General features: G+C 41.4%; 2 protein-coding genes across 4 annotated transcripts in view; one reads left to right on the forward strand and one right to left on the reverse strand.

The window, feature by feature from the left end:
• Positions 1 to 3,765, forward strand: part of ABCG2 (ATP binding cassette subfamily G member 2 (JR blood group)) — a 148,909-nt gene extending 145,144 nt beyond the window's left edge. For all 3 annotated transcript variants that reach the window (XM_007450678.1, XM_007450677.1, XM_007450679.1), the window contains exons 14-16: positions 570 to 659; positions 1,728 to 1,810; positions 3,550 to 3,765. In XM_007450678.1, the coding sequence (XP_007450740.1) occupies positions 570 to 659; positions 1,728 to 1,810; positions 3,550 to 3,697 (321 nt within the window). In that variant the 3' untranslated portion in view covers positions 3,698 to 3,765. The remainder of the gene's footprint in view (positions 1 to 569; positions 660 to 1,727; positions 1,811 to 3,549) is intronic.
• Positions 3,766 to 12,020: 8,255 nt separating this feature from the next.
• Positions 12,021 to 13,378, reverse strand: part of PKD2 (polycystin 2, transient receptor potential cation channel) — a 48,056-nt gene continuing 46,698 nt past the window's right edge. The window contains 2 exon segments of the mRNA XM_007450680.1: positions 12,021 to 12,431; positions 12,815 to 12,962. Of these exon segments, the coding sequence (XP_007450742.1) occupies positions 12,195 to 12,431; positions 12,815 to 12,962 (385 nt within the window). The 3' untranslated portion in view covers positions 12,021 to 12,194.

A 13,378-nucleotide genomic window follows, 5' to 3' on the forward strand; every position in this document is an offset into this window, starting at 1 on the left:
TGGAATTTCCGTTGTAATACTGCTTTTTGGTAGCTTTAAATGAAGGTATTGACCATATTTTATGCTGTGCTTTACCATATTATGCTGGGTACCAGTTCCAGTCTTTGGGTTATTTTAAGCATGCATTTTGAACCCAAAATTATTCCTAAAGTCATACAGAGATAGAATGCAAACCCTTGTAAATAGAAAATATTACTGTGTTAATGGAAATAGGGGCATGAGGTGCTCAGGATATGTTCGGGTGTGTTTATTGGTGGGAACATATAGTTGGTTGTATCATTAGAGCAGTCGGTACTTACTGACCTTCCACTGTGTGCAGTTACAGAGAAAGTAAAAGCCTCAACAATTAGAAATCTTCCAGTTAAATAAAATGTATATTGTTATTCCTTTAGAACCCTAAACAGCCTCAGCTCTAGAGATCTCGATACACATATACAAAGAGGATAAGGTAAGTCTTCAGAGTAGGCAGAAGTGTTCACAAGGCTGCCGGGGACTCAAGGAGGGTATTTGCTAGAATTCTTCATGAAATCACTCCACCAGTTCTGATTCTTGGTATTTGTTTTTTGTAGATATTTTCGGGGCTGTTGGTAAATCTCAGAACCGTTGTGCCTTGGCTCTCGTGGCTTCAGTACTTCAGCATTCCTCGATATGGCTTTGCGGTATGTTCTCCTTGTCTGTCACTTTGACTGGTTCGTTGTTCCCATTCTGGGAACAACCAGAGTAAAGCCTAACCATCTCATGTCCCCAGCCATGAGCTGTGCAAGTTTTAGGACAATGAAGGAGAGCTTCCTGTTAAGCCTTGGGTCACCTTGATAATCACCTGGGGTTTCTCCAGTCGCCCTGTTGTTTGAGGGAGGTGAAGGATGGGGAGATAACTCAGAGTAAAGGATAAAGGTTACTAATTGATATAAAAAAAAATACAGTGTTTCAGTTCATTAAAGAAATTAATGAGAGGATGGGAGCCTAGAATACATTTTTTTTTTTTTTCTTTTTGCGGTACGCGAGCCTCTCACTGTTGTGGCCCCTCCCGTTGCGGAGCACAGGCTCCGGACACGCAGGCCCAGCGGCCATGGCTCACGGGCCCAGCCGCTCCGCGGCACGTGGGATCTTCCCGGACCGGGGCACGAACCCGCGTCCCCCGCATCGGCAGGCGGACTCCCAACCACTGCGCCACCAGGGAAGCCCTAGAATACATATTTTAACTTGAACGGGAAATTAGAAGAAAAGCAAAGACCATACAATACAGCCACTACTGGCTTTAGAAAGCTAAATCAAGTCCAGAGAAAACTGTGCCTTAATACAGTGTAATTAAGTTTCTAACTCCCAAGAATTATAAGTGGTTTGGATGAGAACAAACCAGAACAATACAAAAGGTTGTTACTATAAGTTAACAATAGTCATTGAGTACCACTGTATCATTTTAATTACAGTGTTTATGGGGTTATAAAACTGGGGAGAGAGGAAGGAAAGAACTGTGGGATAATATAGCCAGAGCTCTCTCCTCTTGGCTTTTGTATTAGAGCCAGAATCCCAACCCTAGGCCTCTTGATTGCCAGGAAAAATAATTGTACTTGCTTTGGTGTGACAAAGACTGTGAACGTGAAGCTTGGTTTATTTTCAGAAATAGCAACAGAGATGAAACTCAGAGGATGTGATTGTGATAATTCTTTGGAAACTTTCTGAAATGTAAAACTATTTTCCTTGCCCTGCTTCCACTTGTGTTACAGGCTTTGCAGCATAATGAATTTTGGGGACAAAACTTCTGCCCAGGACTCAATGTAACAACAAACAGTACCTGTAGCTATGCAATGTGAGTTTGCGTTCAGCGTCTTAAAGGGTTTGCTTGCTGTTGTGGTGTGATGCAGAAACACCACTGGGCTTAGAGCTGGGGAGTCCTTTCAGGGACACTGACTTCTCTGAGCCTGGATGTTCTCATCTATAAAGTGGGTTGTACACTGATGCACGTGAAAGTGCCCTACAACTCCTAGGTGTTCTATTACGGTCAAAATCGTATTTCAGCTGGAGAAATGTTTCTTATGTGTTACTTGTTTGTTTGGGGCACTTTTAAAAGATCCTTCTGCAGTTTGGATTGTGGGTTTGAGTTTTTATTTTTTAGAACATTCGAGCTCGAAATGAGCTGCTTTGATATTTGTAGCACGGCCTTAACAGTATCAGAACTGTACGGATTATATGAAGTGTATGGATCCATGAACTTACAGTTCCTGTGAGCTCAACCCACGGCAGTAAGAGCTGAAAGGGCAGCAGGAGTCGGGGAGAGTGAACATTTTCCTGCACAGTCCTGACTCATGCCTCTTCCTCCTGCAGTTAGGAGACAACATGAAATCAAAGTCTGCACAGGGTTTTTTTGTTTCCTTTTTTAACTGACTTGGAATACTCCCTATCAAAGGATGTCTCCTCTAAAGAAAGAACCACATATTTCAGTAAGCAGAGAAGGAAATCCCATTTTTGGTATAATAAACAAAAATGCAGAATTTAGTCAAATTAGAGGTGGTTTTAAAATTGAGCAACACTTTTCTTTTCAATGATTGTTGTTAATGGTGTGATTTTGATACATTAATTAATGAGAGAAAAGAGAATGCTGGTAGCCTAAATCTCATGAATATTCAAGTAGAATACAAGTAATTCTTAATAATAGGACAAATTGCTGTTTAGAAGTATTGCCAGAAAACCTCTGTGAAGAGAAGCTTTCTTCATCCTGCCCACTCCCTTTCTTTTGGTCTGGGTATAACTTTTTTTTTTGGAACTGCCAAATTCCAAGAGTTGCACAAAAAATGGTACCAGGCAATAGTTATGCTTGTGCCGGGTATTTTTAGTACCAGGTCCTTTTCGAATCTGTGTCAGGGCTACTCCATCCTGCTCTGCTCCAGCCCCACCAAGGCTTTTCCCCTGGTTTTAGAACTCTCAGCCTGTGTTTCTTTTGTACGGCTTATCTGTGGATAATGAGCTCTATAAAGAGCTTCGATCATCTTTGTAAGGGCCGTAGATACCGTCTGCTAAAGCTGAGACTTTCCCCATCAGGTGTTTAGTGAAAAATTACTTGATGAATGTTTCTGCCCTTTGAGGAGAGCAGCATCACAGACTTGGAAACAAGTGAATTCGGGGAGGCTAGCAACTTGGTTCAAAGTATGAGTCTGTAAATTTGGCCAAGTTCCTTAAACTTTAGTCTCCTCACCTTTTAAATTTGGGTTGTTTTAGGGATTACCTAAACTATTATATGCAGGTTGCTTCATAGTATCTAGCAGAATCTAGCAGTAAGCACTCAATGACTGTTTTCTGTATATTTTTATGATGCATATGGCTGACCTGTGGGCCCCCATCACATCCCAATAAAATAGAATTATAAAGCTAAAACACACAGACACCCACCCACCCACCAAAAAACCCTCCAGAACTGTTTTCTGTTATAAACGAAGGGATGGCTAGTTAAGACTTGGTAACCTGTAGGCTGTGTAAGGAACAGTGAATGTATTGAGTGAAATTTGACAGATGCCAAGAATGAAGTCATATTCTTTTTCTGTTGAATTTCAGATGTACTGGTGAAGAATTTCTGGAAAGCCAGGGCATCGATCTCTCACCTTGGGGCCTGTGGAGGAATCACGTAGCCTTGGCATGCATGATTGTTATCTTCCTTACAATTGCCTACCTGAAGTTGTTATTCCTTAAAAAATTTTCCTAAATTCCTCTTTAACTTACATGATTTACCCCACACTAAAGAGGGAGCATCTTGATTTCAGTATTCACTGACTTTTTGGTTGTCTTCTTTTCACTTGCCATCATACTGTTTTTCAGCAAGGATTATTTTCAACAGAAACATTTATAGAAATCACAGTGAACTGAATTATACTTGAAAGAAACTAGTGACATTATGTACCACATATTAGTTCATCTAGTCAGACAGTAACCATGGGGAAGAAATCTCGTTTAATTTATTGACCTTATAAAAATCGAGTTCTAGAAACTTGTGACAAGTTACTAAATTTCTGGTATTGGTTTCTTCCTCCCCTTTAAAATGAATAGCTTCAATATTATATGAATCTATGATCTTCCATTATTTAATAAATAATAAATAACAAATACATTGATGCTGTAGTAGAAGTATGAAATCCAAACCTTGTTGGCAAAACCCAGTGTCATTTATGGGGTAAAAAGGCCATTATGATAGAAAAAGCTTTTTTTTTTTTTTTAAAGATGTTGGGGGTAGGAGTTTATTAATTAATTAATTAATTTTTGCTGTGTTGGGTCTTCGTTTCTGTGCGAGGGCTTTCTCTAGTTGTGGTGAGCAGGGGCCACTGTTCATCGCGGTGCGCGGGCCTCTCACTGCAGCGGCCTCTCTTGTTGCGGAGCACAGGCTCCAGACACGCAGGCTCAGTAGTTGCAGCTCACGGGCCTAGCTGCTCCGCGGCATGTGGGATCCTCCCAGACCAGGGCTCGAACCCGTTTCCCCTGCATTGGCAGGCAGATTCTCAACCACTGCGCCACCGGGGAAGCCCGACAGAAAAAAGCTTTGATGAGCCTTTTAATATTGTTAAAACTTACTGAAGTTTCCCTCTAGTGGAATTAGAATATCTCAGGGGTCTCAGCTGGGTTTTGGGCTACAGGTGTAGAGGGCCAGGAGTCTGGTGACTTACCCTCCTGGGGGGTAGTTCAGTGGTTTGTGATCTCGGTGTGCATGATAATCTCTTGAGGAATTTTGCTCCAGTACAGACGTCTGGGCTCTGTGAGCCGCACTGCATTGTGATCTCCAGGGCTACCTGCATAAAGAACTGTCCACGGCAGGATTGGTGATTTCTGTGATCCTTCCCAGCTCTGAAAATTTTAGACTTATGATAGAATAACTGGGCTTATACAGGTTTTTTCCTTCCTTACACATACATCTCATTTACTTACACATCTTCTCTTCATTCTGACCTTTTCCAGTAATAGGGAAGTGTTTTTAAACTTTTTTACTGAAGGGTAACATAGGGAAAAGTACAATCCAGTGAGGAGGAACACACCTGTGCAACCAACAATGTCAAGAAGTAGGACATTACCAGTGCACAGAAGCCCCCACCGAGCTCCTCTTCCAATACTGCTTCCTCTCTTCTGAGTTATTTTTAAAATGACACTTGTATACTCCCCTCTGTTGCTGTTATCAGAACATCACTGCAGCTCACTTTTGTGTTCCTGTGTGTATAGATACATCCTTAATTAAGCCTCCCACTCCCGTTAATAAACTATTCATTTTGGAATAATTTTAGATTTATTAGAAGAGTTGCAAAAATTATGCAGAAAGTTCCTGTATACCCTTTGCCCAGCTTCCTTTAATGTTAACATTTTATGTACCATGATGCATGTCAAAACTGAGAAATTGGGACTTCCCTGGCAGTCCAGTGGTTAAGACTCTGCCCTTCCAATGCAGGGGTGTGGGTTCGATCCGTGGTTGAGGAACTAAGATCTCACATGCCATGGGACGCGGCCCCCCCCAAAAAAAAAACAAAAGTAGAAACTAAGAAGTAGGGACTTCCCTGGTGGCGCAGTGGTTAAGAATCCGCCTGCCAGTGCAGGGGACACGGGTTCGAGCCCTGGTCCGGGAAGATCCCACATGCCACGCAGCAGCTAACCCCGTGCGCCACAACTACTGAGCCTGCGCTCTAGAGCCCACGTGCCACAACTACTGAGCCCGTGAGCCACAACTACTGAGCTCACGAGCCACAACTACTGAAGCCCACGTGCCTAGAGCCCATGCGCCACAAGAAGAGAAGCCACCGCAATGAGAAGCCCGCGCACCGCGACGAAGAGTAGCCCCCGCTCGCCGCAACCAGAGAAAGCCCGTGCGCATCAACGAAGACCCAACGCAGGCAATAAATAAACAAATAATTTTAAAAATAGTTTTTTTTTTTTTTTTAAAAAAAGACCATCTGGCATGCTTATGGAAGGAAGGAAGGAAGGAAGGAAAGACTTATTTTTTTTCCCCTGTTGACTTAGAATCTCTGAGGAGTGGAACTGGAAATCCAGGTGATTCTTTGGGAAATACTGAGGGTTGTAATAAGGAGTTAAGACCATTCAACGTACATTTATTATGATTTGACCTTGATCCAATCACAGCTGTGCAACAGTTGTGTTCAAAGCCATCTATTTTGTATCCACCTAAATATCAGAATCACATTTAGAACTGAGTGAGCTCATTAACATCACCGGATCTCCAAACCTTTTTTAACCTGCAGAATCATTCTTATACCCGGCAACCCCACAGAACAGCAGGACAGCATTTCAGTCATGACGGTTGAAAGCGGTGTTGCTCGGATCCAAGTGAGGATGTGGCCTCTTAGTTTGGCCCCGTTTCTTTGCCAAGCAGTAAAGCTGAGGCATTGTCTCAGTGATGGAAAGGCTTGACTGTGTACTGTTTGGAAAATCTCAAGCTGTTCCATCTTCATTTTGCAGATGAGGAAACTTGAGTTTCAGAGACTGTCACTAGCCAAATACTCTGTGACAGGTTATTTCCTTGCTGAGGTTTGGAACGTACTGCAGTAGTACCAGTGCCCAATCTGTGGGAGTCACTTTTGTAAACATGTGCAGAAGCCAGGATGGGGACAGTGGCTTCAATATAAGCTAGAAAGTTGTACCTAAAAGAAGTTCAGGATCCGTGAGGTGAATACAGGGGTCTGTTTATCTCTACAGTTAGGCAAAAGTTCCCCCACTTCCCACTTTGTCATTCTCCATTTCCCAGGTCTGTGGACTTGATTAACTTAGTCTGTATTTTTCTTATCCACAAAATAGGAATCCTCATAGTATCTGCCTTCACAGAGGTGTGAAGATTAAATAAGGTAATGCATGTAGTGCATGTAAAGTGGCTAGAAGTACCTGACTCATAGGATGTGCCCCATACATCTTAGCAATTACTGTTACATCCCACAGGACATCACAGTGGTTACTGGCATCATGCCAGTTCATGCATGACCCCCTTGGCAGGGACTGGAGTAGTGCCGTCCTCCAGGATTGTTCTGTGCATCAAACCAGGGCTTGGTAAACTATGGCCTGTGGGCCAAATCCAGCCCACTGCCTATTATTTGTAAATAAAACTTTACTGGGACATAGCTATGCTCATGCCTGTTCGTATGATCTGTGGCTGCTTTTGCACCATGATGGCAAAGTAGTTGCAACAGAGACCGTTATGGCCCGTAAGGCCTAAAATATTCACTATCTGGCCTTTTATGGAAAAGTTTGCAGACCCTCGCATTAAACCAAGAGTGCCTGTTCCCAATAGTTAGAACACACAGGTCCATGTGCCAAATGACAGTGGCCTCTCTCAGTATCATTCCCATTAAACCCATTTGCAGAATTTATGCTTCCTGTCTCTGTAGCTTTAGGCACTGCTGTACTGGAGTTCCTGAATCCTCAAGAGTGAGGGTCCATTTTCACCTGGGAATACAGCAGGGGCTCCACCAAACCTGAAACTAGCAGTGTGTCTGCCACTTAGTCACCTTGAGATCCTCACACTGGTGGAACAGCGGGCAAAGAAAGCAGTTACTGCGTTGTCATCTCTGTCAGGGGGGCTAGACTTCACAGCTACATAATGGGGCAGGGAATTCACAGAGGGAACTTGGTGTTTCCATGCTAGGTGGTCATAGTAAACAGGCAGTCTGGTAAAGGACTAGGGAACCAAGGGCTCTGTGCCCTTAGCGATGAAGGTGTGAATCATTGTAACAGGCAAGCAACCTAGTACAACTGAAGTTCTGGCCAAGAATGAGGAACCTCTAAAAAGGACGGTAGAGGAGAGAAAGTAAGAAGTAATTCTGGGCTTGTGACCAGCGGCAGCAGCGAGGACCGGCTAGCTCCACTGCCCCCTCCTGTATTGCGTTTTCTCGAGATTCTTGCTGACCTCCCTCAAAAAGTCCAGAGTGCACTTAATGTGGGCATGCGTGCATCGGCATGGTGAATGGGGTAGATGGAATAGGCGGCGCTGCTGCTGTGTCATATCTCCTCTGCACCCCTGTTGGGTCGCGGCTGTGGTGGACGGCTCCACGTGAGCTCAGGTCACGTTGACATCAATTACCCCTCCTCCAGCCTGCACCACAAATCTCTCCACTTTTCTGCGCTAGGGCCTTCTCCAAAGCTGAAGGAAGCTGCTCAGCCCGCGTGCAAGTGTAGAGCCTGAAATGCAGGGGTGTTAACACCGCAGGAGCACCCGTCAACCAGCAGGGATCAGAGCCAGTGGACAAATGCTTCTGTGCCTACAGAGTCAACTGCAATGACACACCTGTATATGAATTTCCTCCTTTCCTGGCTCACTCTTGTTTCCTACTCCAGTTTCCTAGTATCACCTGAACTCAAGTCCTTGCCTTGGTGTTCTTTTAGAGGATCACAAGCTAAAACATAGTCCCGTTAAGACCAGAAACAAGACAAGCATGTCTACTATTATTGCTAGCCTCTAACACGGTACTGTCCGTATTTACAAATGAGCTGGTCTTCTACACAGAAAACCCAAAGAATCAATGCAGAATCTATTAGCGGTAGTATAGGAGTTCAACAAGTATGATATATGTAAGATTAATTTTTTAAAAAGTAGTAATTTTCCTTTATGTCAGCAATAACGAACTAGAAAATATAATGGAAGACAAGATACTGTTCACGGTAGCAATAACACCATATTAAAGAATGCATAAAATCTTTTAAGAAATTTAAAGAAACACAGGGCATTAACGAAGTTCTGAAGAGATGAAGAGTTGTGTTTCTGATATTGTAAAGACGTCAGTTCTCCCCAAACTAACCAATAAATTCAATACAATTCCAATTAAATTTCAGCAGGTCCTTTTTCTCTCTTTCCTCCTCCCCTACCCTCATGCCCCGGGACCCATCAAACTTGTTCTGATATTCATATGGAAAAATAACAGTACACAAAAAATAGCCTAGTCAATAAAAAGAGGGCCAAAGAGGAGAACACATATGAAGACCTTAGCACATATGAAGGAGGACATACTACAAAGTCACAATAAAAATTATTGTGCAGGAACATTCAGAGATGGGTGTAAGAGGCTAAAGGATTCAAAAACAGACACACATATACACGAACCTGAAATATGCCAGTGATGCCATGAACTAGTAAAGAAAATGACCTATTTAATAGAGAGTACTGATACAACTGGTTCAATTCTATGGAGAAAAATACCTATGGACCTTATGCAAAGTTACTCTTAAGATGTATTCAAAGTTAAAGTAAAACTGTAAGTTTAATAAATAAAAGTTTGTGACCTTACAAAGGTCTCTTTAAAACCCCCAAAACAATACAGGAAAAAAAAATACTGATGGATATTACTACTAATACATGAACACCAAGGAAACATTGACAAAATTACCAGTCTGATGAGAGGTATTATTAACAGTCCAAAACTGGTAAGGGATTAATATTTAAACCACACAAGGAACTTATGCAAATCAACAAAATAGACTATGACCCAGTGGAAAAATAGACAATGAACAGAAACACAGCTGTTTCCCATTAGATCAAAGTGTACTATTTTAAAGATTTGAATGGGCAATTTACGAAAAGGAAACCCAAATGTTGAACAACTATATAAGGCAATGTTCAACCTTATTAGGAATCAGAGAAATGCAAAATGAAATGACACCTTATTGCAAAACCATTCCATTACAAAGATTAGGCAGCTGGATGGTACCAAGGCTGGTGAGGGTCTGGGTAGACCTGGTTCTTTCATGCATGTAGTGAAATTGTAGACTCTGCTGCCGGTATTCTGGAGGGCAACCTGCCAGTTCTGGGTGAAATTAAATGTTTATACACCCGGGACTCAGCATCCCACCTCTTGTTACGTACCCACTGAGGAACTCATGAAAAGTCAACAGGGGAGCCATGTATGAAGATTCTGAAATGGCAGAAATATTAGAGCCAGCCATTCACTATAGGAATGCATAAGTACAAGGCAGTGGCTGTACACTGGGCAACACTAATATAATCATCAGAATAACTTACTAGAGGTACCTGCTGCAGAAGAAGTGATGTGTCAGTCATTGTTTCTGAACATAAAAAGGTGCCTTTTTCAAAGTCTAAGCCTTTACTATTAGTCTCATGATACAAGACAAATTACCCACTGCTTCTGCTCAAGAAACAGACAACTCTTCCATCCGCTACTAAGTCTTTATTAGGAAGTAAAGTGCTCAGTATTACACATTAATGAAATTCTTGATTGTTGAGAGACTTGCATATGTAACAACTTCTTAATGACACCAATATAGAGGGGAAGATGATAGGGGAGGGAGGAGGAGGTAATTCTCCATGACTGAAGAAGAAAAAAAAATGTAACTTATGAGTAAAGAGAAAGAACCCTGCAAAATTTTACAGGTGAAATGAAAAACAGTATGATAATAGTATCATAAAAAGACTTTCTAGTGACCATAACTGATACATGGCACATGGTCAGTACACATGGAATAAAACGACTTTCTAGTGACCATAACTGATGATACATGGCACATGGTCAGTACACATGGATGCCACATAATGGCTGCACCTCAAATTGAAGTTTGTTTACATGGAACAACACGGTACACATACATAAATACGTACACTCAGTATCCCTGGAATGCAGACTTTAGTACCTAGTAATAAAGAACTTTCTGTAGCATATTCAAAAGAAAGCAAAGATGGAGATGAGCCATGGGAAATAACTGTTAAAGAAACCCAATCTGTATCGCTTCTGTAGAAGCCAGCTAAAAAAGGGTGGTTTGCTCATGTTCTCTTTGAAGATCTGACTGACATATATTCTACCAGTTAAATAAACAACGATGTGAGTTTAAACTACAGTATTAGAAACAGGCCTCTGCTATTCTCCAAGTGAGAGTTATTCACCAGCACTGCATTCTCTCTTGCTCTCAAAGGTCAGCTTACTCAGTTTTGAAAAATAAGATTTTCAGTTTTTGTTGAGAAATAGGTTTCTTCCCCATAAATTTGGTGAGGCCCTCTCCTAATGAAAAAACAGACAAACAAACAAACAAACTGCTGCAAACTCAAACTCTAGCTTATACCTTCTGATAATGGTTGAACTTCCAATAACCAAAACTCCTTTTCATTAAATTAAGCTCCACTTGGGTTATAAATTCTAGTTTTGAAATGCAGGATCAAGAGAATTGGAGTTCTGTGTTCTTAAAATGGTATAAAACTCAAACCTTAGTTTTATAATATTTTATATGAATTTCAAAGTTCCTTAATATTTTGTTTAAAATGAACATATTTGCTCAGTCTAAACGTTCAGTACATCCTAAAAAATTTAGTAAGTTGATCTTCCTAGATTAGTTACAACATTAAATTCAGTTGCAAATAAGTTGAGCCACATGGGAAAAGACTATACGGATAAATCTTTATACTAAACTAATTATTAGAAAAAAATCAAATGTAGTGATTTGGCTCCTTCCAATTCTACTGTGCTATGTTCAGAGATGACATTTTAACCCACAGTTGGTCTTTAGTGGTTTCATGCAGCTCATTTCAAATGAGAGTGAAAACAGTGTAAAAATTAAGAGAAATGGTTAGTTCCCCCAGGCATTAGATATGATAAAATAACAAAAAAGCATAGTGTTCAACATTTATCGTAACCATTCATACAAATTCTAGCATAATGACTACATACCCATTCTATGGTTTGGGGTTCTTTTCTAGCTGATCTTTTAGAAAAGTGTACCCCAGGAAGGTAGTTGAAATAAAAGGCTCCTTTCTTACAAGAAAGCTAGGTATTAAGCCCATGAGTGAAGCCTCAGTGGAAAGGAATGCCCCTGTTGTCCCTTCACACGCTCGGCAAAAATGACAATACTGATTTTCGTGATTGGAAATAAACTCAGAAGCCTTTTCACAGTTCTTCTTTAGCTTTAAAAGGCTGCTTCATTGTCAACTGAGGAGACTCAGTTACGGTACCAAGTGGGCATGCCACTCAATATACTTTACAAAGATTTTCTTTTCTGTACTCAATATTTACACCTGGATTTCTTATATGAGAAAAAGAAAAAACATCTTCTTTGATCCATGGGCAAAGTTTATCTAAAATAAATTAAAGTGCAGAAGAATTAACGATTGGTCACAAAGACCAGCATCATATATGGTGGTCAGGGCATATAAATAGTGTACTTGTCACGGTAACTCAGGACAGTCACCTTCTCACCTCTTAACAACACATGTAGTAGCACATGTCCTACACGTGGATATTGGAACTCCCGTTTCCACCTCCGCCTTCCATTCCTTCTGCAGATTGGGAGGAAGAAGGGCGGGAGCTCCTGGGGCGAGGCTGACCATTTAGTCCCACCGGTGTGCCTACACCATGACTTATTTGGAAAGCTGCATCATCGGACTCCCAGCGTTCCAACTCTTCCCGCACCAGTCGTTCCATCTGTTCCCTGTGGATTTCACTGTCACGGCCCAGCCTTTCATCCTAATAAAGGAAAGAGAAACCAAGATGTTGAGGCAGAGTGATGCATCCTCTTGTACTTAGAAATTGCCTTAGGAAATTTGGGGACCCAATAATCTGTACTTAGGTAAGGCTGGAGCAATAACACCAGCCTTAATAGCGATTCTGAGAATCAATGGAGTAATTTATAGTAATAAATTTATAGTAATTTATAGTAATTCTATAGTCCAGTTAAGGCAGTTAGCATCAGTGTGAGGGGTATTAAGAAAGTAACACCTCTGGGTTATCATTTTATCTGCACTGATCTGCAGGTATGGGGAAAAAACATCCTCTCAGATTAAGGGTTACAAACTATGACCCTGATATTTTATAGCATCAGGGTGTTTCTGTTTCAGACGACCACTGACCTCAGCCACTCCATCCAGCAGCCTTCCCAGCACCTCCCTTCTCTTCAGTTTGGCCCGCTCCATGATCTCCAGCTTCACTATCACAGCATCAATCTTGGACACAATGCTGCCGATGGAGTGTTCCATTCGGTCCACCCGTCTCACTAGGCTGCAGGAAACGTGGTTGAGAGGGGCAAAGCCACCCTGTGTTGCTGGCTTTTCAGCCCAGTTGGTTTGTCAAATGGAAATGCTAAGATTTTTTTTTCCTTAAACAATATTATAATCTAAAACACTTTCTCAATAGTCTCAAACTTTAGAGAGAAACTCTTATACACTGCCGGTGGGAACGCTGACACAACCTTTTTGCAAGTCAACACTGTATCAGAAGTACACCTATCAGAAAAAGGTACGCCTGTTCTGTCAGATATTCCATTTTCTGAAAAGTTTTAAAGGACATAAGTATGTGCGTGATTTTTGGCTACAAGGATATTCCCTAGGGTTCTGCTTATTAATAGTGGGTCACTGAAAAATGGTTACTTTAAAAATTAATAGAAGATTGCTTCAATATATTATTCTTCATCTATA

This window comes from Lipotes vexillifer, unplaced genomic scaffold (assembly GCF_000442215.2).
Source record: "Lipotes vexillifer unplaced genomic scaffold, Lipotes_vexillifer_v1.1 scaffold34, whole genome shotgun sequence".
Classification (NCBI taxonomy): Eukaryota; Metazoa; Chordata; class Mammalia; order Artiodactyla; family Lipotidae; genus Lipotes; species Lipotes vexillifer.